Here is a 27,707-nt window from a genome sequence, read left to right as displayed (position 1 = left end):
CGTTTCTCGTACTGGCCTCACTCCAAGCCAGCACCACCTTCCGCCCCAAACACCAAATGAAAAGGCCCTTAAATAGGGAAATGGTAATTGGACCAATCACGGCCATATGGGCCAGACCATTAACTGGGGGAACATTTACCTAAAGCTAACAATCCAACATAACTGAACAGAAAGTACATTGTGTGAATACTAAATAAACATGATACTAAACAAACAATCACCAAATACATATATACCCACACCCTGTGCAGAACCTAAAGATATTTACAAAACAGCTGTTTCTATCAACACCCCCCTGGGCTATTCCCTGATACTTTGATCCTAAGCTCCCTTAGCATACTGCCCCCTACCGGGACGGAAGACCAATTCTATACCAGCCCAATCTAATATATACACACACAATATAATAATAATAATAATAATTCCTCTAATGCGGGACAGTGAGAAGGGGGAGGATTTCACCTTCTCACACACACACACACACACACACACACACACACACACACACACACACACACACACACACACACACACACACACACACACACACACACACAAACACCCATACACACACAGACTTACACACACAATGTGAATGTATTTTCATTCACACATTCTTTCAGAAGCATACACTAATGTTTTCTTTTATTCTTGTATTTTCTTTGTATTATACAGATAAAAAAAAATAACATTGCTGAGAAAACAAAACCTAAAAGTAGAAAACCACAATTTTGTTTGAAAGTTAACCGTGGTTTTGTTTGCGATTAGCATGCATAAACAGTAATACGATCACAACATCACGACACCCAGAGTCTGAGGTGTCTATAAAAAATCTGCTACCACTTAAGCTTCAAACTCACAAATCCCTTGTGGTAGGGTTTCAAGAAGACTGCCCTATTGCTGTAGCTTGTGATATATACCATGTATACAGAGTCTAAGAATAATCTCAGAGTGATGTGGAAAATATTTCTAATGGGGGGGGGGGGGACGACGACGACGACTAGGTGAGCACTGAGGAGGTGAGACCAGAGAGGCTGGAAAATGTATATGTCCTGTTCATCATAAACCACCTCGGTCTAGCAAGATCGCATGTAGATACTCACACACGGGCAGGCAGACGCACACACACACACAGCCACACACACACAAACACACACACAAACACTTACTCGAGACAAATGTATAGCCGCAAGATACCCACAAGAGCAGAAACGTGCCGCCCACACAGAAGCACACAACTGCACACATTCCGAAACAGGTGTGAGCATGCACACCCCCCCCCCCCCACACACACACACACACACACACACACACACACACACAGCCACTTCAGTGTGTGTTTGGACAGTTGATTATTTAACTGAGTGTGATAATTAGTCTTGCACCTTGAACAGCCCGCCATATCAAACAATTGAGGGCACCCCTCAGCGTATATATCATAATGTGTGCATGTGCGTGTGTGTACTGTGTGTACTTAACGGTCACCCTGGACTGTGACATGATGTCACCTCCTCACTGCTCGTATGGCGCGACAGAGTTGCAGGATACCCCGGTGACAAGCTGCTGCCAGTCAAGAAAACATGGCCGCCAACTGTTGAGTGGGCAGATTGACAAGCAGAAATGCTCTGTGTGTGTGTGTGTGTGTGTGTGTGTGTGTGTGTGTGTGTGTGTGTGTGTGTGTGTGTGTGTGTGTGTGTGTGTGTGTGTGTGTGTGTGTGTATGTGTGTGTGTGTGTGTGTGTGTGTGTGTGTGTGTGTGTGTGTGTGTGTGTGTGTTGTGTGTGTGTGTGTCTGTTCACACTGGTTTTGCAGGCTTTTTCCTGTCTCCTATAAATCAAGTGCACACTTTGTGGCCCAGTATTGGCTGGCCCTTCCTTTCAGGGGAAACAGTGCAGAAGAGAAGATATCTCTCATTAAGTGGCAGGGACACTATGGCAACAGATGGAGGACAATAATCCCCACAGAACAGAAGGAGTTGGAGTTTATTGAAAATAGATCTGTCTCAGCTTATTTTGATTTTTCTCTTTAGAGACAGCTCGTCTGGTAAAAGCACAACAAAATATTTCTGGTGTTAAGTCATTTGCGTTGCGTTTTATAATGATGTATTGCTGAGCAATAAGAAAACCAAAGCACACCACACACAAACACACATACAAGGGCAAGTTGAACACAAAAAATGTAGACACAGGCAAAACAAAAGCGTGGCTTAACTGAACTGCGTCTGGAGGAGAACTTTGGCAACGTTTAGAGGTAGCGACGAGGGGAAAACCCAAATCCATTTCACTCTCATGCAGCCTGACACTTGTAATGCAGCCTTATAAGCTGCAGATGTTAACAGTCTACATCAACATGACCCAAATGTACGCAATGCCTCAGACTCTGTTTTTTTTTAAAAGACATTGGGCCCTATCTTGCATCCGGCGCAAGTGACTTAGTCACTGGCGCATGTGTCGTTGCTAGTTTATTGGTGTGAAAATTCTGCCTGTCGCAAGTCATCTATTCATCTGAACATGAACATGAGTGGGATGTTCATGTTCTCTCTCTCTCTCTCTCTCTCTCTCTCTCTCTCTCCTCTCTCTCTCTCTCTCTCTCTCTCTCTCTCTCTCTCTCTCTCTGTCTCGTTCTATCTCTCTCTCTCTCTCTCTCTCTCGCTCTCTCTCTCTCTCTCTCTCTCTCTCTCTCTCTCTCTCTCTCTCTCTCTCTCTCTCTCTCTCTCTCTCTGGGGATGTTTCCCCGTGGCATTGAGGAAAACCTCAAAGACCTCAGGCGTCTTTATGGAGAGGCTCAAACCCCTCAAGGGGCCTTCTCCCCCATAGCCCAGATCTACAGACTGGAGATACCGACCTCAGCTCTCTCTCCACGTCCTGTCCCTCTGATCTCTCCATCTTTCTGCTCTTCATCTCGGGACGGCAGATCAAAGCAGTGAACGGCTGTTTTGTATGGTTAGATATGCTGATATAGAGGACAGAGTTCATAGAGCAACAGAGGGTTACAACAAGCAAAAAAGTACTTTGGAATTATCACACAGGTCTATCCGCGATCTACAGACATAACATGAAATATGCATTCGCATTTCAAAGCATATTCATTAAAAACTTTGTATATCCTGAAATTGACACCCATCTCTGCTCTCTCTGGTGTCCTCCCCTCTCCTCGCCCCCCATCCCCATCACTCCTCCTTTCCCAGTGACCCACGAACACTTGAAGGAGCGTGCACTCTTCGGACTGCCGCCCCCACCAGGCGCCAACCCGGCCGACTACTACCACCTGATGGCGAGCGCCAGCCAGCGGACCCCCTACGGGGACCTGCTCCTGCAGAGCGGGGCCGCCGCGGCTGCAGCGGCGGCGGCAGCGGCAGCGGCTCACCTGCCCGACTACACCCCTGTGGACAGTAAGGACCGCCCCCCTTCTTCTCCTCCAATCACTGTGAACTGTTTATACAGCGCTTTTCTTACCAGTGGCCCATTAAAGCGCTTTACAATATTACGTAACATTCACCCATTCATAAACACATTCAAACACCGACGGCAGTCAACAACGCAAGGCAACAGCCAGACCATCGGGAACAGTTAGACACCTCGACACTCGAGGAGCCAGGGATCAAACTAGCAACCTTTCTGAGCCACATGCCGAAATGTAGATAATCAAATGAGATTCTTTGGGAATCGTGAGAGTGGTTACTCACTCTGTACTGCGACTGTCGCTGTTTGGTCAGTGGTTGGTTGCCCTTTATATCAGGTGTGCTGATCGGTAATCTAACAGCAGAAAAAAATATTGATCATGTGATTGTCTTACGTCGTGTCTTAACACGGTAAATAATTAAGACAAATATATTTCAGTAAAATCAGTAAAAAAGTAAAAAAAAAGTTTTCTGAGGATACTGACGATGCTGTTTAACAGTGAGGTAACACATGCGGACCCCTTGCAGACAAAGCTATTCAAACGAATCTTCAGTTCTCAAGGGAGTCCTGGTTTATTAACCAACAAGATGTTTGAGCAGGCACCTTGCTGGTTTTCCTTCCTGCATTCATGGAGTAAATCAATGTCCTGGTTCCCACGGTGCAGCACACTCACTGGGCAGTTGTTGTTGTCCTCTGGTACTCAACAGGCCAGGTACGCTGCTCCCCAAGTCCCTTCTCCTAGCTCTCGCTTCCTTTGTGTTGACGTGTTAAACATCTGCCCACATCAGAGCATGATAGTTTAGTGGTCCGTGTTTTCTTTTACTTAATAGGAAAAAAAAGTTGGGGACAAGGGGAGAGAAAAAATCTGCTACACAAACATTTTAAGCCACAATATTGGGTCCTCATAAACCTACACAGCCCCCCCCCCCCCCCCCCCCCATCCGGCCAACTTACCTCTTTCCTTCTAGCTAAGGAAAGAGGTCCTAACCACTTGAGGATAACCTTAAAAGGGCTGCATATGTGAAGCAGGGCATTGCAATTTGTCACATGGTTGATGTATGCCAGGGCCTTGGTTTACCTGTTTTTCTCGTGTCAGGCTGTAAAAGCAGAGATTAACCCTGCCATCTTCATTGCCTGATCACTGAAGAGAGCGATATGTTCCGACAGAGCAATATGCACACACATGTGTACACACAAAGGGCATATAAACACTCTCTCTCTCACACTCAAACCCTCCCACATTCATTCACATTCAAACATGAATACATGAAGTCTTTAAGAAAGACTGATGACTGCCAGCTTGTTCCTTCTGCCTGGTTAGAACTCACGCCTTCCATCAAAATGGCGGGTCAGGCAAGGGACCAAATGTTTTCAACTCAAACACGTCCAAGAATCCTTCAGGGACTTCTTCAGCCCCTCTCAAACAGCCACTAAAAAGAGAGCTTAGAATAAATCTAGCCATGAAAGTCGTCCTTTCCTATGCCGGATTATCAAACACTCTATCCCCCCGTCCGGAAACCTATCGCACCACCCAGTCACAGAGAAACAAACTGAGATTACCCTCACTCTGCGTTACAAGTAAAACATCAGAAACGGGATACCTCAGCCATTAATCTTCCAAATGACCTCAATCAGCAAATTAAACATGGCAGGCATGACGGATGGCCTACTGCCATCCCTCCATCTCTTTTCGGCGCTTTCTGTCCTCTCACCCATCTCCCCACCACGGCGACCGCCACCATGCTTGTCCCACACTTTTCTCTTTTTTCTCTTTGACTTGTTAGCACAAGCAGTCAATGCCAGGCCCTCTGTTTGTACCCCTAACACTGCAGCCCAGGCAGCGAGGCCGGGCTGCAGGCTCTTTCACTGCGGCAGGCCGACACAGGGCCGGTATTGACCCAGGCTGCTGGCTAATGGCCGCGGTCTCTGACTATGCATAAAGGCTCTCCTTTACCTCCAGGACCGGGCCGGGGGAGGGAGGGCAGGGGAGCGGCAAGAGGGTGGTAAATATGTGCGCCGGGCCCCTCTGTTAGTTTTGGAAGGCAGTGCCGATGAAATCCATATTAAAAATCAATTTATGCACTAATAAATCCAGCAGACCCACCACAAGTGCTACAAAGGCTCAGTGAACCAAAAGTACAGGTTTGCACTCCGCTGGCCAACATATACATACACAGACACACACACACACACAACCAAACACATAAACCTAATATATGCACACACATACATATTCAAACACATATATTCCCCCTCATTGACCAGTAGCAGGATCAGTCTGAACTGGATCTTCAAGGTCACATTGAGAAAACCCCAGATATGCTGCAACGGTGGAAAGTTATGTGTTTGTGCGTCATCGAAGGCACATAAAGAATATGCTTTCTGGTTGGTTCCCTGACTCCCGTCATTTGAGAGCGGTTGGCATTCCGAACCTTGAGCTCTTCACACATACAGCTTTCCACTGGCTCGCTGAGTCTCCAGTCCCTTTTACTGGTTTTGAGTTCTTCTCCAAACAAAACGGTCTAAACCCGACACATGTAATCCAAACACGCTTGATGGGTCGGGGCCGTCACACCGACTGGACGTCCAGGAGCAACCCCCCCCCCCCCCGCGCCCGCCGACCGCCACGCCGTCTGCCATGTCGTCGCCGTCTGGGTGACAAGCCGGCGTGTTAAACAAACACAGCGTTCCTACCGGCAGTCGCCTTTCCCTCCACGACCCCCGATTCAACGCTCCGCTCTGGTGCCAGCGGCAGTCTCTTCACACGGCTAATCAGCCGACTGAGTGTGACGGCCGTGCCGTGCCGGTGCTGAAGCAGGCTGAGCCATTTAACACAAGGAGGAACCGCTCTCCTCCTTTTAAAGCACTTGTATTAGTATTTATAAATGTAGGGGTTTCCACCATAGTTGGAAGCGCATCGGTGCCTCCAATATGGAACCAAGACATGCATTACCCAAATGCGAAATGCGTAAATGCTTACCCATGTACATTTACTTACGTTAATTATTCTTATTATTAGTATAGAGGACGTGTACCATTAAGGCTTAGTCCTGATCCATTTCAGGACTGGCCATTTCCTCCTCTCTCTCACCCATACCATCTTGCCTATCTCACTCTATCATGAAGCATAAAAATGCAAAAATAAATCTTAAAGAAAATAAAGATGTACAAATTTTTTCCACATATTTAGAATGTCTCCGTTCAGATACGGAAAAGTGCCTGGTGCAGAAGTGGTGGACGTCCCCACAACATTCACATGGGCCAAGTTAAAAACCTTGCTTTCCCGAGCAGTAAGGGAATCTAGTGCTGATGAAGAGCTGTGTGTGTGTCTGTCTGAATACTGTAGTCCTCTTTCTGCATCTGCTCGGGACCTTTGGATGGGTCTGGGGGGGGTGTTGTAGGATGGATGGATCGCGGGTGGGGCTGGCTATACCAGTTCGCTCAGACTGCGTACACAAACACTTAACTGTACATGGGTAACATGAACACGGGGCAGAGGTGTGCGCATAAACACCAGCAAACACAACAACCTCTTTTTGGGGCAAGGACATTGGAAGATCGCAGGACGCACAGGCCCTGGCTAACGTGCTTCACGCTGTTGGTATTAGAGAGTTCTTGCTAGGAAAATAAATATGTTGGTCCGCCAGCTACCCTCGGCTGGTGGGGAGGAGGAAAGAGTAAGAGTGGAAGAGTTGGCATGTAACCAGGGCCTCCCTGTACACCGCGGGCTGCCAGGGGAACATTCTCCCCACTCCATGATGGTGGTAGTGGTGGTGGTGGTGGGGGTGGGGGGGGGGGGGGGTCCCCGTGCAGTGACCACAGCACAATCCAAGGCCTATCTAGCCGTAGAGGCTAGATAGGCCTCTACGGCTGTTGAGAAAACACTTTCTGTTTACGGTGCATTTAATCCCACTGAAAATAATTAGAATGTGTTAAAAAGTTATATAAATTGCAATAGATTCCTAGTACAAGAAGGCCAGACGTGATTGATACAAAGAATAACTCATTTGATTACGTAGTAGGCATTTTAGGACAAATAAAAGACAAAGGGACTACTGCGAAAACAGGCCCAACATGCTCTCTCTCAGAGACCATTGAGTATTTTCCTTTGGAGGTCTTTAAAGCCCCACAGGGGTCCCCCCCCCCCCAAAGCACTATTCTACTGATCTCCTCTACTGGGAACTAACAAACAAGGTAGATCTTCCTGCTTTAAAGCCTCCTGGCCTACAGGTTCATTCATTTATGTACATCCAGGGGCCTTGATGAGGGCCCCATAGCTAATGTCAGCAGGGGGTCGGGCAGAGCTGGGATGATGAGCAGTACCCTGTAATTATACAATTTAGATTTTCCACAAAGCCACACATTTTGGTTAAAAAAGCAAGGCAGGTGCTTAAAGTGAACATACATTCACAAAAAACACATGCCCCTCATACACACACATAATCGCAAAATACAGCTATGGCATACACACAAACACACATAAACACACAGCTCTACTATTCTATGAATGTGCGATGGAGAGCCTGTAATTACAAGCCTGGATATCAACCCACATCCTTCAATTATAGCACACCCTGCAGTCCTGCAAAGACACTGCAGAACGGGGGACCCACGCACACGCAATATAAATAGCAGACGCACACTGGAACATACACGCAATTTTAACCCCACGCACACACACACGTTGGCACATGAAAAAAATAGGACGCACACAAGCAGTAACACACAGGCAGCGTGCCGTGCCGTAGTGCCACAAGCTGCCACAGCGCCACGCTAACACGCAACATCTGTTTCTGCCTCGGCTGTCCGGAACCCTGCACACCCTTTCAATTAGAGCCACCACCTATAAAACAATCGCTTTATGTGTCTGAGCGTGTGCTCACGTGTATGCGTATGCGCACATGTGCGAATGTGGGCATGAGTGTGCATGTGTGTGTGCATGTATTTTCCTTTTTATGTGTGTTGTGACGTAGGGCGAAGGCGACACAAGTAAGTCCCCATAGAAACATATTTTTGATGCCGGGGCAGCGTGATAAAGATAGAGCACAGAGGCTTGAGAGAGATTGAAGATAGAGTGATAGAGAACAGAGTGGCGGAGGAGTGGGAGAGTGAAAGTGACAGAAAACAGACTTGATTGTTATTCATACGTTGACGATCAAGGATAGAGGGATATACTATAGAGTGTGAGAGAGATTGCTCGAGGAATAGCGGTTCAGAGTGATGGAGGAAAAGCAGGATTGAGAAGAGAGAGACAGAGGATAGGGGAGGAGAGTGTGCGGGACGGATGAAGTACAGAAAGATGTAGGAAGGAGTAATAGGGGAGAAGGGCAGTATGCACCTCCCCCGAACACCAAGCCCCTTCCTGCCACATCTTATGGTGCCCATGCCACCCCTCCCAATCCCCAAGCCTAACAACACGCTTTTATTTATTAACCCCGAGCGGGGCGCATTCCTCTGCGCCTTTTGTTGTTTTTGCCAAGTCTTTTATACACATCCCTCTCATCTCCGCACCACTGTTGTTTTTATTTCTTCCCTTCTTCCCTTTTCTTTTTTCCTCCCCTCTTGGTTTCCTCCTTCTTCCACCAGTCGTCTGAAGTTCCCTGGGGCCCCTTAGCCCGCCAAACATGCCTGGCTCTTTTTATGAGTCGCCACCTCTAAACACAACATTCAGGTTCCGTCGGGTGGGAGGGTGAGGGATGTGAAGGAGGGGAGGAGGGTGAGGAGGGGGTCTGGGGCGTTCATTAGACTGGTGCCGGAGCTCGTTTGGTCTGGAGGGATCATCGTGACTTCATGATCAATAAAAGGTTAGGGCTTGGCTACAGGTTCACCGTGGTGACGGCCATGTGTTTGTGTGTGGATGCGTGTGTGTGTGTGTGTGTGTGTGTGTGTGGGTGTCTGGATGTGTGTGTGTGTGTCTCTAGGTGAGACGTGATGAGGCCATTATTAGCTTCCTGTTACCCGCCGCCTCTGATGATGGCTCTTTTTTGGCCTTCGACAAACATCACACACACACACAGACAGCATGTCCTGCTTTCTGTCCCGGGACACCAGGGCTAATGCTCAGCACCTGTTGTTCCAGAGCAGCTGCCTCCATTACTACCGTTTTCATCCTCTCTCTCTCTCTCTCTCTCTCTCTCTCTCTCTCTCTCTCTCTCTCTCTCTCTCTCTCTCTCTCTCTCTCTCTCTCTCTCTCTCTCTCTACAAGATATTCAGTCTCCCACCACTGTCTCTCTCCCTTTCTTCAAGGGCTCCTACTCAAAAAAAAAACACCTTCAAGCAATTTGTGTATTTATTTTATTTTAAGAACCCAAATACTTACCATTTTAACTGTGAGGGAAAACATTTAAGCAATACATTCCTAAAAAAGGATGGTGAATCCTAAATCCTGATATTTATTTTCCAAATAATCTCAAATAAATCCGGGATACAACAAGCACAGCAGCAGGGCATTGCCCTCTCCTTTGTGGGCCTGCCTTGTTCTCTCTCATGGTATTCTCAGATCAATTTGTTTAAATTGCCTCCATTTAACTGGCCATAATACAAGGTTCTGGAAGAGATTGCTATCGCAGTAATAACATCAAACCGATTCATTATGCACCAGGAATCATTATTCACCAGGCAACACCAGGAGTGTGTGTTTGTGTGTGTGTGTGTGTGTGTGTGTGTGTGTGTGTGTGTGTGTGTGTGTGTGTGTGTGTGTGTGTGTGTGTGTGTGTGTGTGTGTGTGTGTGTGAGATGGTAAAGATAGGGCTACATGTAGCATGGCTGTGACTTCCACAGGCTTTGTTGTGGTTTAAACGGGAATGTTACTTCTTGTTACTGTGCTAATTATATTTTGGTTCACATGGATTAATCAAAGGTCGGTGTGACCACAGTTCAACAACATTTACATCGTTGAGTGCCTGAAGTTCTCAACAATACAGTTGGGATAATACATTTAGGGGAAAAATGTGTAAAGTTTGCTAATTATGATCCAGGGCATGCACACTCCTGCTCAGTAGCCTCCTCACAGTTTTGTGTCAGCAAAGAAATTATGTTATTGGGGTCGACCTGCTGGCTCACCGGGTAGAGCACGTACCTTTAAGGCCCAGTCCTGACGGCAGCGACCTGGGTTAGATTCCTGCCCCTGGTCCTTTATTGCATGTCCTCCCCTTTCTGTTTCATACCTGCCTGTCTATCTCACTGCATAAAAAAGCATAAAAATGCAAAGATAAAACCCCAAAAATAAGTGTATTAACAACCTACCACTTTCGTTCCGCTCTCTCCATCATCAAGCTAGGCTGCTCTAACATCTGACCATGTCCTCCCCTCACCCCCCAGTGTCTAGGTTCTCCAGCCCCAGACTGACCCCGCGGCTGAACAGGAAGCGAGCGCTGTCCATCTCGCCGCTATCGGACGCCAGCATCGACCTCCAGACCATGATCCGTACGTCGCCCAACTCCCTGGTGGCCTACATCAACAACTCCCGCTCCAGCTCGGCCGCCAGCAGCTCCTACGGACACCTCTCCGTCGGCGGGATCAGGTGGGCCTCCACAGACGGGTGGGTGTGGCATCGGGGAGGGTTCCAATCCCCTAGTGTCCAAAGCCTGACCTGTAGGCATTGTTGAGCTGCTTATCCCACGTTTCATGCTCCTGGGCGCAGCCTTCCCAGTGTCAGTTGGTCTCATAAAAAGCCTCTGGATCCTGTTTGCCTAAATGTTGTTTCGGAGTTCAGGTCGTCAGAATTACCCAAGTGAAAAGAAAGCTAAGAGATCTAAAGTCCTGTTGCCCAGCTGAGAAGAGCACAATCTCCAATGGTTTCTGCAATAGAGCTCAGTGATCATAACAGTTTTTACATGCTGAATGTTTTTTTTTTTTATAAAAATAAAATCATTACTTGGATTATGGCAAGGTTTTAATCTCTCTCTCTCTCTCTCTCTCTCTCTCTCTCTCTCTCTCTCTCTCTCTCTCTAGCCCGTCCTACAGCTTCCCCCACCCCATCAACCCGATGGCCTACCAGCAGCTGCTCAACCAGCAGAGGGGCTTGAGTGCCTTCGGCCACACGCCTCCTCTGCTCCACCCCTCACCCACCTCTTTCCCTGGCCGCCAGCACCCTCTGGCCACCTCCGCCCTCGCCCTCTCCCACAATGTCTCCGCTCTGGCTGAGTCGCACCAGGTAAGGAGAGACTAACATGTGAGACGCCAAACACACTCACACAAAGTGCACTTCAACAGTGTCTGCCGCAGTTTACAACGCCTTCATGTACTTCAAATAAAGAAAACTCAAATCAATAGTAAGCCATTGAAACAAGAATGACACAAGGTAGGCTACAGAATGTAATATTAGATAGTAGTAACGTTGCCTCCTAGGCAGGTTTTAGCTGAGTACTAAGTAATACACATTTATCCAGAACAACTTGGCAGTAGTAGTAGTAGTAGTAGGAGTTCTAATGGCACCGTACTTCACATGTGCTGTAAAAGTGAAAAAAGAGAATAAGTAAATTAAGCAGAGGACATGAATGAGAGTTAACTTGAGAGAGTGGTCTTGAATTCATGGAGAGCCAGATGTCCCCTGGCGCTGCGCCTCCAACGCTGGATTCAAACGCTGTCTCTGATCAGAAACATGCGGAGAACTCCATCCCATTAGTAGCTTCATCTATCTTCCTCCTCCTCCCATCTCTCCATGACTCCCCCTTCCTCTTCCCATCTCTCCTCCCTTCCCCTTCCCATCTCTCCATCCCTCCCCTTCCCATCTCTCCATCCCTCCCCCTCCCTCCAATCTCTCCATCCCTTCCATCCCATCCCTCCAATCGCTCCATCCCTTCCCTCCCCCTCCCTCCTCCCATCTCTCCTCCCTTCCCCTTCCTCCTCCCATCTCCCCCTCCCTCCCCTTCCCATCTCTCCTCCCTTCCCCCTCCTCCTCCCATCTCCCCCTCCCTCCCCTTCCCATCCCCTTCCTCCTCCCATCCCTCCATCCCTCCCCCTCCCATCAATCTCTCCTTCCCCTCTGAACTCTCCCCGTCCATCTCCCGCCCTCCGATCTCCCCCTCTCGCCTCTCGACCCCTCCCCCCTTTTATCAGTGGGCTGTGTACTCTATAGCTGCTGCTAATGTAAACTTATCCTTTCAACAAATCTAATTCGCACACATGCTCCAAACGTCCGTGCCGCCCTTTTCTTCTTGCACACACACAGATGTTTCATAGCACACACTGTTAGATACCCATCTTAGTGCATACTTTTACACAAACATTTATCATAGCACACACTGTTAGACACTCATCTTATTGCATGCACACACACACACGCACACACACACACACACACACACACACACACACACACACACACACACACACACACACACACACACACACACACACACACACACACACACACAAGCACACACACACATACATAGTTATCATAGCACACACTGTAAAACACTCATCATAGTACACACTTTTAAATGCACACATTTTATCATAGCACACATTGTTAGACTCTCATCTGAGCACACAATTTCACTCACATGTCCGTCTATTATACTGCAGACTACACACTGCTACCAGAGTATACTCTCGTTATCTTGAATGTTATTACGTGCACAATCACGTACAAATTACACTTGCCTTAACACAAAAACATAGGAACACAGAACGTGAATATGTGTGAATATAATCCCACGTGCACAATCACATGCAAAATATACACATACAGACACAGACACAATACAGTATATTTATATAGAGGTCTTGACAGTGATCAGAAGCACATGTCCTTGGTCTCCAGCCAACTGGAGGGAGAGTGGAAGTGAAGGCACAGGGGCCCCCTGAAGGGGTCTATTGAGCCTGGGTGACCGGGTGGGGAGACCCCCCTCCTATCACTGGACCCCCACTCGCTCAAAATACACACACAGACAAAGCACACAAGCATATTTGCCACAGCAACATAGATCACAAATTCCATTACTAATCTATAACCTATGCCGCATGTTTGCCTCCCCCTCCTCAACCTCTTCCACCCCCTCAAGCTGAGGCTAATAATCTCCCCACATTCAAATTTCCTCGCAGTTTGGCTGTTATCAAACAAGTCTAAACGGTTTAGTCTTGTGGTGGGTCACGTTCTGACTTCTAGCTCCCTCCCCACTCCGGACCTTGTACCCTCCACCCCACTGCGGTGTCTCCCCATCGTGCTCCAGCAGTTGCACCGATTACTAGAGACACAGAGACACTAGAATCTATGCTGGGATGCATTGCGGGCCAATGCTGTCAATTGATATTGGAAACAAAAATATACACATCATAGATGCCCCCTACGTCACCACTCTAAATTTTAACATTGTACATTTCTTCATCTGATAAATATTCTGGACAAATACTGTCTGACAGAATACGAATGTTTTTGACTTCCTATTGTATTCCTCTATAGAAGAATAAAAAATATACTGTTGGCGGTATTAGCTAATGAATTGCTATTAGACTTAATGTAGATGGCAAATATCGACCATATGCTTTAATAGTAAGGAGCAGTCTACATATTTGATTGTTTAGAACAGAGGCAACTGTATTATTGAACAGAGTAGAAGGGATGGCATAGAATTTGTTTTGCTGACACACATAGGGCAGCCATGCAATTGCTTGTTATATTATATTGTTATATCATTGTATCAATCTGTTTAGTTTGCAATGCATCTGAGCCCTTCTGGAGAGAGCGATCGCACCAATAGTTGTGCATAGTATTTCTCTGGCTTCTCTAGTTATCTACTTAGTAATTCATGTACTTAGTAAAACTGGCATGTATGTCAGAACAGAATAGGCTACTGTCAGGAATCAATAGTATTAAATATGTGCATTAATGAAAAGTAGTTGCAAATAGCAATTAATTTTTGCAAGGGATAAAGAAAGACAGTGACAAACAGAAAAATGTAGACCGTCAGATGGACAGAGAAAGTGTTGGTCGGATAGAGATGACTGATGTGAAATCCTCATTGCCACCACAGAACGCGGGAAGTGACCCCGCAGTTAGCAGCACTGTCAACCCCATGATCACCAAGAGGTCGAAGGTCAAGACAGAAGCAGAGGGATCCCTGCCTATATCTCCGTCATCTCAGGTACAGTGAATACTATTAACGTAATTACTCAAAGTAATCTGACGTTTTGGTTTTTAATGCCATGTACAAAGGTTACCATAGTGGTGGTATAATGTTTGGTCTTTATCTTGAAACAAGCCTCATGGTTACCAAGCTTCATCAAACATATTTGTTAAATATACACATATAATATTAATATATACATATAATATAAAACAAAAGCAGTACCTGAACGTAGTACAATGCTCCAACTTCTTCAGAAAAAGAAACACACTACCCCTCTGATTAATGTGTCGGATTGGGCCCTGATTGATGTTCAATAAGGAATATCTTGCACCATGCCCAGTGAGTGGGATGAATGTGTTGAGATAGCAATGATCCAGTTACAGTTTACTTGGGTCAAGATAAGCAAGATGCAAAACAGTGTGACTTTATGTAGCGTATTGACAACAGATAGAGGTGATAGATTCAGTATTGGTTTGGGGTGTCTTTGTGTTCGTATGTGAAGTCATATCTGTACACACAACCGTTTGCCACTCGTTTTTTTTCTAATTTTTCGTGTGAAAAACACTTAAGCTAAAACTGTCAGTGTGCAATTCTAATTTGAAGCCCCATTCATGTGACACATTCAACCATTTCTGATCCCTTATATAACATGTCTCTCTTTCCCTCTTTTGACCATATCCCTGTAAGGGTTGTAATGTTTTGTCCACGATTAAGTGTTTTCAAGGAACTGCAGTAATGTCCAAAAGTAACATGTCTAGTAACTGCTGTAATGTCTCCATAGTAACTGCTGTCTAGTAACTGCTGTATAGTAACTGCCATATAGTAACTTCTGTCATGTCTCAATCGTAACTGCTGTCTAGTAACTGCTGTGATGTCTCCATATTAACATGTCTAGTAAATGTTGTCATGCCTCAATAGTAACTGCTGTGTAGTAAGTGCTGTGATGGCTCAATAGTAACTGCTGTCTAGTAACTGTTGTAAGGTCTCAATAGTAACTGCTGTCTTGTAACTGTTGTCATATCTCAATAGTAGTTGCTGTTAGTAACTGTATTGTATTGGCCCCTCAGGAGGCGTGTGGAGGGATCCTGGACCTGAACGAGGAGCTGGATAAAGACGAGAGCAAACAGGAGCCAGAGGCCGTATATGAGACCAACTGCCACTGGGAAGGGTGCGCCCAGGAGTACGACACACAGGATCAACTAGTGCACGTGAGTACTGAGCGCCGGGGGGGGGGGTTGAAACCTTTCAGTGGACTCACTCCACACCATCAAATGTACTTCTTATGCCAGTTAATTGAAAGCCTTTTCTGAAATCTGCAACATTTCCTTCTTGAAAAAAGCAAAGGAGTGGAAAGAGTTTCACCAAAATGCTCCTGCTAATCATTATGGCCCTTGCTGACGGATTCCCGGTACCAAAGCAACCCAGTAACCGATCTTCCACTGTCGGGCTTGACATGCGGCAGGTTAATGAGCCTGCCCGCTCTCCCCAAGCCTCAGCCCTGATCCCTGCAGCTGTGCACACCCCAGCCCTTTAACCCTTCCTCCCCACGACCTTTCACCCCAAACCCCCCCTTCCCCGGCTCTCAGCAACACCCCCACCTTGTCCGCCACCTCTAAAGCCCCAGAGGTCCGGCCGTAAATCCATCTTTATGCCAGCCACTATGAAGCTCTGAAGAGACTCACGCTCCATTCTTTTTGACTGGCTGGGTTAGTCCATCCCCGTTTATGCCTTCTACTCCTTGAAGCACCACATCGGCTGTTTGGTAATGATGGGGGGGGGGGTTTCCAGCCCAGCTTTCAGGGTTTGGTCGAGACTGACTTAAAACTCAGTCCAAGGTGAATTAAAAAATGAGGGTTGGAGATGGAAGGAATTAATGGTGAGGGTTTTGATCCATTCTCGTTAGTCACTACACACTAGCCTCATCCTAGACTGCGTAATCCTTGACAGTTCAACTTGCTGGCCCCTCCCCCTTCACTCACTCCAGCCACAAGCACAAACTTCATGACTACTCTGAGAACTGGAGTCCGGGACCACAGTGCTAGACTTCCTCTCCAGAAAGCACTAAACTCAACTTGTGGGGTGGTTCGGGAGATGGACTAGGTGAGACCACAAAACTATCTCCCTCACCCCTTCCCACCTGGCTACAGGGAAGGCAGCCAACCAGACAAAATAAATTGCTTAAAAATAAAGCCTGCTGTGACTATAATGTTGACAAATCGCCCCCATTCACGCTTTGTGAGCCAGAAGCACAACCACGTAATAGCGGACTGCTAACAGCCAGAATATCCCGCCCCCCAAAAAATAGTTCCTGATTGTCTCGAGTTAGACACAAGAGATTCACACCAGAAAATCATCAAAATAACATGCCTTAGCCACTGCTCTGGCTTTTACTGATCCACAATATAATGATTCCCCAACTGGCCCAAAATGATGGAGACCCTTCAGTAGTGCAAGTGTAAAAACTGAAAATAGATGCTTGTTGCAAGGCCACACACTCCCTGTTGCCCTTGCATAAATAGATGGTTAGGATTCCACTTCTAAGCCAGTGGTGGAGGAAAGATGAATATGGAGGCCAGCTCCCATTTGCATTGGTGAAGATCCGGTGCACATTAGTGGGGAATTCTGGGAGTTGGTGTCCTTAAGAGGACAATGCGGCCTCCGGGTACAGAGAATATTTGCGTGTGGTGTTGGAGAATTCATGAGTGTGTGGTGGGTGTCAGCCATGGGATTTGAGGTAAAACTTGTAGTGCCTATAAGGGCATAATTAAAGGCTCAGTGAAGATACAATGGCACTATGTGTAAGCTGCAAATGCCTTACATGCCTAGACAATGTCACTAAAGTGATTCACTCCCTTCGCTGTGAAACAACACATCTTTAAAGTATGTTGTCATAAAAAACAATATTACAACAGGGTGAGTAAATATCACTTGTTTAACCCAACAAATGCACGCTTATGCATACACAGATAGACATACACACCATTGTAATGTGAAGACCAATAAAACTCCTTGTTAGTCTTCAGGAAACACCAGACACGAGAATAGTTCAACTAATGTTCAACGTTCTTGAGCCTTGCCATAAACAGGAAGTAGATTCATTGACCCCAGACTGGTTTACAGATTGAAGAAAAGACAATAAGAAGGTAATAAATCGTAGAAGCATTTGTCTCAGGGAAGCCTCAGTCTCAGGATACAAGGAAGTACCATTTCCTTGAAACAATACACACACACAGAGTCTGAATAAACAAACACATTATTGTTCTTTGTTAGTTGGATATGAACTGTCAGCCTTGATGAATGGCACCGCCACTCACAGAGTGTGTGTGTGTGTGTGTGTGTGTGTGTGTGTGTGTGTGTGTGTGTGTGTGTGTGTGTGTGTGTGTGTGTGTGTGTGTGTGTGTGTGTGTGTGTGTGTGTGTGTTTGTGTGTCGGCCATCACTTTTCAGTGGTGGGAAATGTCAAGCTTTTTTCGGATTCACTGCGGACACATGCACAACCACACGACTAAACAACAACTGTGCCATGCCATTAACAAAAATGACAAGTGTGTTGCTGTTAGGCTTTGGGTCAATATAGTTAATCACTTCCTGATACAACACAATCCCAAACGCACACAGAATAACACATTAAAAGTTACCCTGATCTAAATGGAAGAACCCATGAAAAACAACCTTAAATCTTGACCTTCATGCTACACTTTTTCTATGTTCTAGAAATTCACATTTACCTCAAAGTCATTTTTCAGATGATTTGCATATTTCTGATTTTCAAGTGATTCTATGAGACTAAACAAACTAGACATGCAGGCTAGGCCCTTTATTTTGTCACACAATTCCCAACATATTGCCCTATAACGCCCGGACAGATATAAAACAGTGAAGGGGTCAGGGTGTTGGACTCCCAGTCCAAATAAGATGGAACTCCAAATGTCTGCAGTCTACCTGTAGGCGTCCTTAAGCTCTTATACAAAGATAATACGAATTGCTTTGGATTAAAGCATTGGTCGAATGGGTCAATAGAAATAGGAAAAAAGTAAGTAATGCTTTGGCCTGTTCCTATCCTCTCCGCAGCACATCAACAACGACCACATCCACGGAGAGAAGAAGGAATTTGTGTGTCGCTGGGACGAGTGTTCGCGCGAACAGAAGCCCTTCAAGGCCCAGTACATGCTGGTGGTCCACATGCGCAGACACACCGGGGAGAAGCCGCACAAGTGCACGGTAAGCCCCACATGAGTGTATAGTGTGGCCTTATAACTAGTCTTCCCCCTTGAAATTGATTTTAATCCTTCCTTACAGTCTGTTTGCATTCATCACCTCTGATAGCTTCCATGTTGATAGATCCAATGAATCTTACCGGGGTTTGAAATGAGGCATTCATCTGCTGTTTGAAGATGAAATCCCGTGCCTGTGTTCTGGCGCTTCAAAGTCTTGACCATGTGAGCTCGTGGGGTCTATTAAAGGAAAGATGCGCGTTGCGAAGTGAGTTCAGGAAGCTGAGCGACGGCATGGGCTCATGATTAAAATCCCATGTGTATTATCTCACAGCATTTAAAGTCTTCTCATTCTCTATCCCTTTATTGTCTCTCCCCTTACCGCTGTCTTATATATTCTAAGAAGAGTGGTGTTCAGAAGAAATTATATTTTACTTTCATCTCCACTTTCTTAACTAATCGGAGTTGATCCCCTTTCTCTTTCAATAGCAATTACATTCACAAAGCCCACACTAATGGAATGCCAAATTACAGCTTGTTCAGCATGGCAGAAAACAAAGGCTAAGCAGACAACAGTGCACCACTCTGTCTGCCAAACAACAGGCCCTCTCCACACCTCACCCTTTGTTTGGATATTTCATTAAAAAAAAAGTGTTTTTTTAGAAATGTAACAGCACTTTGCTTTTTTTGTGTGGCCTGCCACAGTGTGTGGGCACGACTCAGAGACCCCAAAATTAAAACATTAGACCTTGATGCTTTCCCTTTCTGGTTCTGGAAATAACAATACCACCATATGGTTGATAGGTTCAATTGACGGTGTTCCTCTGTCTGTCTCTCTGTCTGTCCCAGTTTGAGGGATGTGCCAAGGCCTACTCTCGTCTGGAGAACCTCAAAACCCATCTCAGGTCCCACACCGGGGAGAAGCCATATGTGTGTGAGCACGAGAGCTGCAACAAGGCCTTCTCCAACGCCTCGGACCGGGCCAAGCACCAGAACCGAACACACTCTAATGAGGTACGTTTTAAACTCAAATTCAATATCATCACCATTTTAATAATGACTTTACTATGTAATGTTATCTAACAGAAATTATTGTGTGAAATCCTAAATTGATACGCTAACTGGTGGTCTTTAGTCACTAACATAAGTGAGATAAACAAAAGCTAAACATGCTACCATTGAGGTAAAAACTGCAACTCTTCCTTTTGATAGAAACCATACGTGTGCAAGATCTCCGGCTGCACCAAACGCTACACAGACCCCAGCTCACTCAGGAAGCATGTGAAGACTGTCCACGGACCAGAAGCCCACGTCACCAAGAAGCAGCGGGGAGATGCACCACCCAGACCCCAGCCACCCAGGGGGGCCGGAGAGAATGAGACAAACACCAAGTTTGGCGGCCGGGGCTTGGACGGCAGGGCCGAGGGCAACAACACCTCCAGAGGTGTTGAGGACTGTCTGCAGCTCAAGTCCATTAAGATGGAGAACTCCATGGTAAGAATCCACCAGTGGGAGTGGGAGAGATCTCACTTAACAATACGTCTTCATTTATTTGGTTGCACCACCAAATGTTCTGCATTCTGGTGAAGTAAATTCAGTTATTATAATTTAAGTCCTAAATAGATTATGATCAGGAAATGAAATCCAATAAATAATGAACACAACAATTCAGCCATAAATTCGTTGAATGGATCTGCATGTTAATTTTTTACCAAAGGTATCTGAATATATTTCCCTTTTTTACTAACCCATGTTTTAACAAAGAATATTGATGCGAACCCAATCTTTGGCTTCTGCTTGAATGTACTCCTCTCTCTCATTCTAACCTTCTTAATGGACAGACTTCTCTAAGGTGAGACTTTCAACTGCATATTTAAAAAAGCATGCAGGAGATGCTGCCATTTTATTTTGTTTCATCATTGCTGTCGCATGAAAATCTTAATTTCTTTCTCAAAGGAACATCCATATTTATTTTGCATGAGACTAAATGCAATTCTGCATGCAAACAGACACCCAGGGAGAAAGTATTTCATGAGGTTCTCCGACAGGACCAGATCTGGTTGCAGGCGCCAGAACAGAGCTGATAAAAGCTATTGTCGCATAAATATTGAAAGGCTGTGAAATGTATGTGCTATGAACAAATGGGGCCAATCCCACGCTGTGATCTATGCACTCTAGTTAATTTTAGGCCGGTTTGAATTGTTGTCGCTGGGCTTCACAGAACTCATCCATTATCTACCCGTTTCCAACCCTCCATAAATCAGAGCCATCTGTGATCAGTGATGTTATAGTGCTTTTGATATTGCAAAAACCCTCCATTATGACCATCATAATTTGATACCAGCTAAATGTATTAGTCAGGAGAGTGCTTTACACTTCACACGCAAAGAAAAGGGAAGAGAAGTTAGTTGCTTTATTGCGTAGTGGTTTTCAGAATGGAAGCCGTTGAACTGTTGAAAATGGTGTCTTTGAAGGTTCTCTTTTCTTTAATTGTTTTATCGCTGGCCACTCTCAAATGTACTGAGTAGCCATACATCAGTTATTTGTTTATTTCCTTTACACTGGTGCAAAGAAATGCCTATTTTCTGTTTATTCTGAAAAACGTCATCATTGTCATCATCATCATCATAGCAAGATATGACCCAAGTTTCATAGTACACAGCTCATAAATCCTATGATCACTTGATTTCCTTTACTCCTTCCTCCCCCATTTTTTTTATGTTTGGTTTCACATATTATCCAGACGTTCTGCATCTACGTCCTGCGTTCACCTTATAGGTCCTCAATCCCTCGTTCCATTGTTTTGCAAACACAAAAGCACAAGAGAACACGAGATGAGATTTTCATTCTGCTTGTGATCCTCCTCCTACCCCCAGACATATCAGTCCAGTCCTGGTGGCCACTCGTCGTGTAGCAGCGAGCCGTCGCCTCTCAGCAGTAACAACAACAACGACAGTGGGGTAGAGATGGCCCTCCACAGCGGGGGCAGCTTCGGGGACCTGAGTGCGCTGGAGGACAGCCCCATGGTGGAGTCCTGCGTCCCCGGCCTCGGCGGGCACCAGGCCGGGGTGGGGCTCCAGCTGAGGAAGGCCGGCGGCCTGGGAGGTGGGGTCCACTTTAAGTTAGAGAACATCAAGAAGGAGAGGCTGAAGACTGTCCGGGACGAGTGCCCCTGGGCCAACTCAGCACCGCAGCCGCCGCAAGGTCACCGTAGCAACAGCACCAAGCTGCTGCCAATGCATGCCATCGGTAAGTCTGCGAGAGGCGAGGAAACGGATTTACTTTATATGGTAGAGATGTTTGTAAGGAAGGGGCTAGTATTATTTCAAAGCTCTTATTAAAGAGCTTCTTTTCCTGTGTTCCTCACATAAAATCTGTTTACGGAGTATGCAAAATTCGGAATGCTTAATATCTATCTATATATATATATATATATATATATATATATATATATACACAGTATGTATAAATACATTTGATAGGACAATGTGTTTGATTTGCAATATCTCATATTTTCTTCCCCTGCTAGGTTCCCTGTTGGAGAGCTCCAATCTAAACGGCTCCTACCCTGGCCAACGCATCATCGACCCGTCGTCATGCGAGGTGACCATGCTGAACCAGCTGAATGAGCGACGCGACAGCACAACCAGCACCATGAGCTCTGTCTACACGCTGAGCCGTCGCTCCTCGGGTATCTCGCCATGCTATTCCAGCCGCCGCTCCAGCGAGGCCTCCCAGTTTGGCGGCAGCAGGCACAACAACATCAGCTCAGCAGACTCCTACGACCCCATCTCCACCGACATGTCTCGGCGTTCCAGCGAGGCCAGCCAGTGTGGAGGAGGTGGTGTTAGTGGCGGTGGAGGAGGTCTGCCTAGCTTGCTCAGCCTGACCCCGGCACAGCACTACCATCTCAAGGCCAAGTATGCAGCTGCTGTTGGCGGCGCACCACCAACCCCACTACCTAACATGGAACGGATGAGCCTGAGGACACGCATGGCGCTGTACGGGGATCCACAGGATGCCCCGCCTTACCAGTTCAACCACCCACCTGCAGGAACCGCCCCGCGGCGTCGCAGTGACTTCAGCCATGGGTCCCAGAGCATGATGCCCCATGAGGTGCCTATGAGCCTTCCCCGACGTGCCAGTGATCCCGTGCGCAGGCCAACCCTGGAACCCCTGTCTTTACCCAGAGGGCAACGCTACAACAGCATGAACAGCATGAACCCCATGAACCCTCCCACCATGCAGGAGCACTACCGAGGCCTGGGATCGCAAGTCTATACACGGTCCGACGGGAGCCTGCAACGTCACCCATTCGCACCCAGGCCACCCAGTATCTCTGAGAACGTGGCGATGGAGAACATGGCTGTAGACGGAATGATGGCAGTTGGAGATCAGCCAGCAGAGGATGATATTGTACTCCCCGACGATGTAGTGCAATACCTTCGGTCACAGAACAGTGTTCCCTCAGGTCAGAATGTTGGCCAGACCAAGGGCTATCAGCCAAGCACAGCCCATCAGCAACAGACCTTCTATGGGCAACGGAGAATCGCCATGGTGAGTGCCAACATGCCCCTGACAGGACAGGATTTCCAGTCCTGCCAGTTGAGTCCTGGAAGTTCCCAGCAGCCCTTCCAAACACCATCAGACCGCATGAGCAAGAACAATATGCCAGTGCAGTGGAACGAGGTGAGTTCTGGCACCATGGAAACATCAGCTAAGCTCAACAAACAGCCACATCCTATTAGGGGGAACCTAGCGGTCGTACAACAACGACCGAATTTTGGTTCATTCCAGGGACATGGTCAAGGCCTTGGAAGCAACCAGCAAGTGATGCCTATGAGTCAGAATATGGCCATTCAGGGTTATACACAGCGCAGCAACCAGAGGATGATCAACAGCTCATTACAGCAGCACCTGAGGCAGTACAACAATGTGAACTCGAATGAGCAGATGAGTCCCCAGCAAGGCTTTGGCCAAGAGGGGGCACCAAATTCTGTACCTGGAAACGCCAGCATGAGACCGCCATTTAATGGTATGATGGATCAGAACAATCCAGAAATACTGGGGTTCAGATCATCAAGGACTCAGTTTGAGGGCTATCCTCATGGGAATCTGGCTGAGCAGCAGCAGAACTTCCATGGTATTCACCAGCAACAAGCAGGCCTTCAAAACGGAGGTAGGGGAATGGTCCAGCCCAGGCCTCCAATGGAACCTAAATCCGTTGGCAGACAGCATTCCGTATCTGGTGCCGTCATGCAAAGCCGGTTCCCCCAGTCCTCTGAATTCATTTCAAACAATGCCAACAACACTTCCGAGGCAAGCCCAAAGAGGCCCATCGTCAGCTCATCTGAGAACCCCAACTCTACAATCTGTTACACAGGCCAGATCCATTTGTTCAAACCCAATTCAGGCAATTTTGACATCCCAATGTCTCCCTGTGCCAGTCAAGTTGCCAACACCACCAGTACTGCAGTTGCCAACATGGCGTCTCCAGGAGTCAACCAGGTCACCAGCAGCACAGTAGATTCATCCACTGGTGGACAGGGTGCCACAGAGCATGCCCAGATCGACTTTGATGCCATGCTGGACGATGGGGATCACTCAAGCCTCATGTCGGGCACACTGAGCCCCGGGCTGCTGCAGAGCCTTTCTCAGAGCTCTTCGCGCCTCACTACCCCACGCAACTCTGTAACTCTGGCCTCCGTACCGGCAGGCATCAGCAACATGGCAATCGGGGACATGACCTCAATGCTCACCGCCTTGGCCGAAGAGAGCAAGTTCCTCAACATGATGAGCTGAGAGGGCTCAAGAATGCTAGGCCTTCGATGGATTTCTTACATAAATTCATCCACCTCTCATTTTGACATCAGCAATATCATGACATTTCTTAAAAAAAGGCACTGAATCAGCAAAGCATAAGTTGTAACATAAATGAAAAAAAAAGAACAATCTGTATCTTATGCTTATCCTATAATATTTGCTTGCGATGATAGTATTTGCATTTTTGTTTTAAATACACAGGGGGTTCTGAGATTTTTATATTGCTGTTATAAAGCCATACTTTAAACAATAAATACTATTATAGTATTAAATGCATAGCGAAGCAAAGGTAATGGATCATAATTGTGTTAATGGTGTTGAACAAATAAATCCTCTTGAAAGCAGTGCACTGAAAGCAGTTCTCATAGTGCCTTGCTGAAATCAAGTTTGTGCATTCAAAACCTAATGAACTGGACTCTGAATGACAACACCACCAATGCAGAACGGAAATATTACATAATCAGTTTTTTATCAGTATCTTAATGTGATTTAGATAATGTTGTATGGTACCCGCTTTAAATTATGTAAAAGACATGAGCATCATGTTTTACATTGATGTAAAACATGGAACAATGATTCTTTGTTCAACGTTGACTATCTAATGCTTGCCGGGCACTTACTGATTCCACAGTGCACTGCAAAGCCAGATCTCCTTGGGTTGCCCTCTGAAATAGAGGAGATTTCTATTAACATACCCCATTTCTAACATCACTGACTGAATGAGAATGCCCCAATGCTCTGTGTCAAATCTGTTGTGACGCATGGAATCCCTTTAAAGACTGGAAAGCATCAGAAAGAATATACAAGTACCTCCTTTTTTTCTCAATGGAAATCCAACTCTTTATAAATTCATTTGTTGGACAAATAATGTTCCTCTTTAGCCCAGCAGTGCAGGGAGCTTGGGATAGCGTGCAGAAGGGGTTAGCAACAAGACTTGTATGGTATGTTTAGGGACAGAGCATCAGTCATGGTGTCCTTTCAGTTTTATTGTGTTTCTTTAAATCTGATAGAATCCTTTAAAAAATAATAATGTTAAAGAGTATGTCACCATTGATGTATACTACTCTTGATGTATGTGACCTTGTGTATGTGTGAGTCTGTGTATATAGCTTTTGTACATTTCAAATACAGTATCTCTTCTTTTTACCTGTTTAAATTCAATGACTTGTGTTGTTTCTTCTTTTAAATCCTGAGGGCTTCGGCAGCAGGTCAACATAAAAGTTTGGGAGAAGGGGTTCAATCCCTCCAACAGGCAACAAAAATATCTTGACCGTAGGGAGAAGAACATCTAGTCAAATGGTAGAATGTTCACATGGGTACAGAGGTTGTGGGATCGCTGAACGGTTATAAAACAGACCTAATCCTCCACATTTAATATTTATTGATACTCTTACACAAAAAAGCACATATGCCTCTCTGCCACAAATAACGACAGCACACAGAACAATGAAGTAATCCAAAATTAGCACTACATTTCTTGTTTTTACACTTTTCATCCTGAGACCATCCTTTACGGCATGGACAACTTTTCCTCTTCATAGCCAACTTCTGTGTATTCCTTCATGAACATAATTGCCTGAAAAAGGAATGTACATTGTTGGAGGTGTAGTTTTGGTTTTAATTCCATAATGTATTTGCTCTACTTGCAAGTGTATCAATCTTGGGGGAGGAAATATGCCCCTGTCTAAAAACCCATCAAAAACGGATAAGCATAACAGCCAAAAAGCCTACATAGCTGTTTCTAAAGTTAGCCGACATCGACATGTAGTCCAAAATTAACAATTTCAGACGATCTCTAAGGAAACCAAGCAAGAAGGACAACCAGTGTGTGTGTGTGTGTGTGTGTGTTGGTGTGAGATTCTGCAAGAGCGTGTGTGAATGTATTTTGAATAGCACGTGCGTCCAAGTCACCCGCACATATTAGAGAGGGGGGAGGGTGGGAGGACTTCGGGGTAAGACGCAACACCAGTGGAGGGCCCCGTGTGAAGTGCATCCCGCTGGAACGGGGAGAGAGGCCCGCATATAGCCTGAGGGCCCCTGAATGGCCTGAGGGCCCAGAGACCCAACCAAAGGGAGAAAGAGAGCACAGCCCAACTGATTAGAAACGGACATGTTGGTTATTATTAAAGGAGCACATATGATATGATGCGATAAACTAACAGAACAGATGAGCTAGATGATGGCTAAATTAGTCAGAGGAATAAATTAAAACAGTTTTAGCAAAAGTAAATTCATATACTCTGCAAGTATGTTGTTGTTGCTGCCTACGTCCTAATAACATGCAGTTTAGCCTGGCATCGAGTGCATATTTGCCCATCTCCAGTTCATCCCTCCATCTGCTGCTCTAACCCTCCCTAGTTTTAGCCTTAGTTTTCTAACAAAGTTTAAGGAGCTGTAGGTACGCTTTGAAAGTGGAGAAGCAGGATTTCGAAACGAAACAACCCAAAAAACGTCCACTCCCTCTCTGCTCCCTCCGTCCCTTAATTTCTCTGCAATGGATTTCCTGTTGCATGCACGCACATGTGACCAATCCCTGTCCAAACCAGAGAAGAGAAGCCCGGATTGGTCAGAAATTAACCAGGAGCGGATGAGCCAGTCTAAAATCTAAATTCCCTCATGCGGAGGCAGTCAACTCAAAATTGACTCAAGATATGTTCACTGATAGCTGAGAAATTACACAAAGAGCTCACGCCGTCAATGTAATGTAAACGTATACAGAATTTAACAGCTTTTCTTATGTCCCTTATGCCTCATTTCCATCGAGCGGTGCGGTTTGGTCCAGTGCGGCTTGGTGGAGTAGTGAAGGTGCGGTTTGATGCAGGTCAGTGAGTGCTCGCATTTCCACCGCCGACAGTACCCTCGTGCCCACTGCACCGTCCGTCAAAGGACGTCGGAAGGCGTGGCTGACGAATGGGGGAGGTTTCCAGGCTCGTCAGAGCCCGAGTAGTGTCACAGTGCTTAAATTTGCATACGCAATCTGATTGGAGGACGCATCCGTCTCTGCAGAAAAAGTTGAACAATTTTCAACTTGTCCAACGGAGCGCACGGATCCATAATGCATTGCGCGTCCGTCCCCATTCAAAGTCAATGGGGATCCGTCAACGGACGGATGCAGTTGGCACGAGGCATATGGTGGGGCGGGGTTAAAGCCGGATGGCGATAGCCGCGGCAGCTACGTAAGCATCGTAACCTTATA

General features: G+C 46.3%; 1 protein-coding gene across 2 annotated transcripts in view; it reads left to right on the top strand.

Moving 5' to 3' along the window:
• gli2a (GLI family zinc finger 2a) overlaps positions 1 to 25,672 on the top strand; it is a 78,633-nt gene extending 52,961 nt beyond the window's left edge. Inside the window, exons 5-14 of one of the 2 annotated variants that reach the window (XM_060039579.1) lie at positions 3,187 to 3,390; positions 10,721 to 10,940; positions 11,354 to 11,555; positions 14,380 to 14,490; positions 15,543 to 15,683; positions 18,546 to 18,695; positions 19,538 to 19,702; positions 19,901 to 20,182; positions 21,565 to 21,937; positions 22,218 to 25,672. In XM_060039579.1, coding sequence (XP_059895562.1) covers positions 3,187 to 3,390; positions 10,721 to 10,940; positions 11,354 to 11,555; positions 14,380 to 14,490; positions 15,543 to 15,683; positions 18,546 to 18,695; positions 19,538 to 19,702; positions 19,901 to 20,182; positions 21,565 to 21,937; positions 22,218 to 24,490 — 4,121 coding nt within the window. In that variant the 3' untranslated portion in view covers positions 24,491 to 25,672. The remainder of the gene's footprint in view (positions 1 to 3,186; positions 3,391 to 10,720; positions 10,941 to 11,353; positions 11,556 to 14,379; positions 14,491 to 15,542; positions 15,684 to 18,545; positions 18,696 to 19,537; positions 19,703 to 19,900; positions 20,183 to 21,564; positions 21,938 to 22,217) is intronic. The other variant, XM_060039580.1, reaches the window with a different exon arrangement.
• The last annotated feature ends 2,035 nt before the right edge of the window (positions 25,673 to 27,707 follow it).

This window comes from Gadus macrocephalus, chromosome 20 (assembly GCF_031168955.1).
Source record: "Gadus macrocephalus chromosome 20, ASM3116895v1".
NCBI classification, from domain to species: Eukaryota; Metazoa; Chordata; class Actinopteri; order Gadiformes; family Gadidae; genus Gadus; species Gadus macrocephalus.
This window is presented reverse-complemented; position numbering and strand designations above follow the sequence as displayed.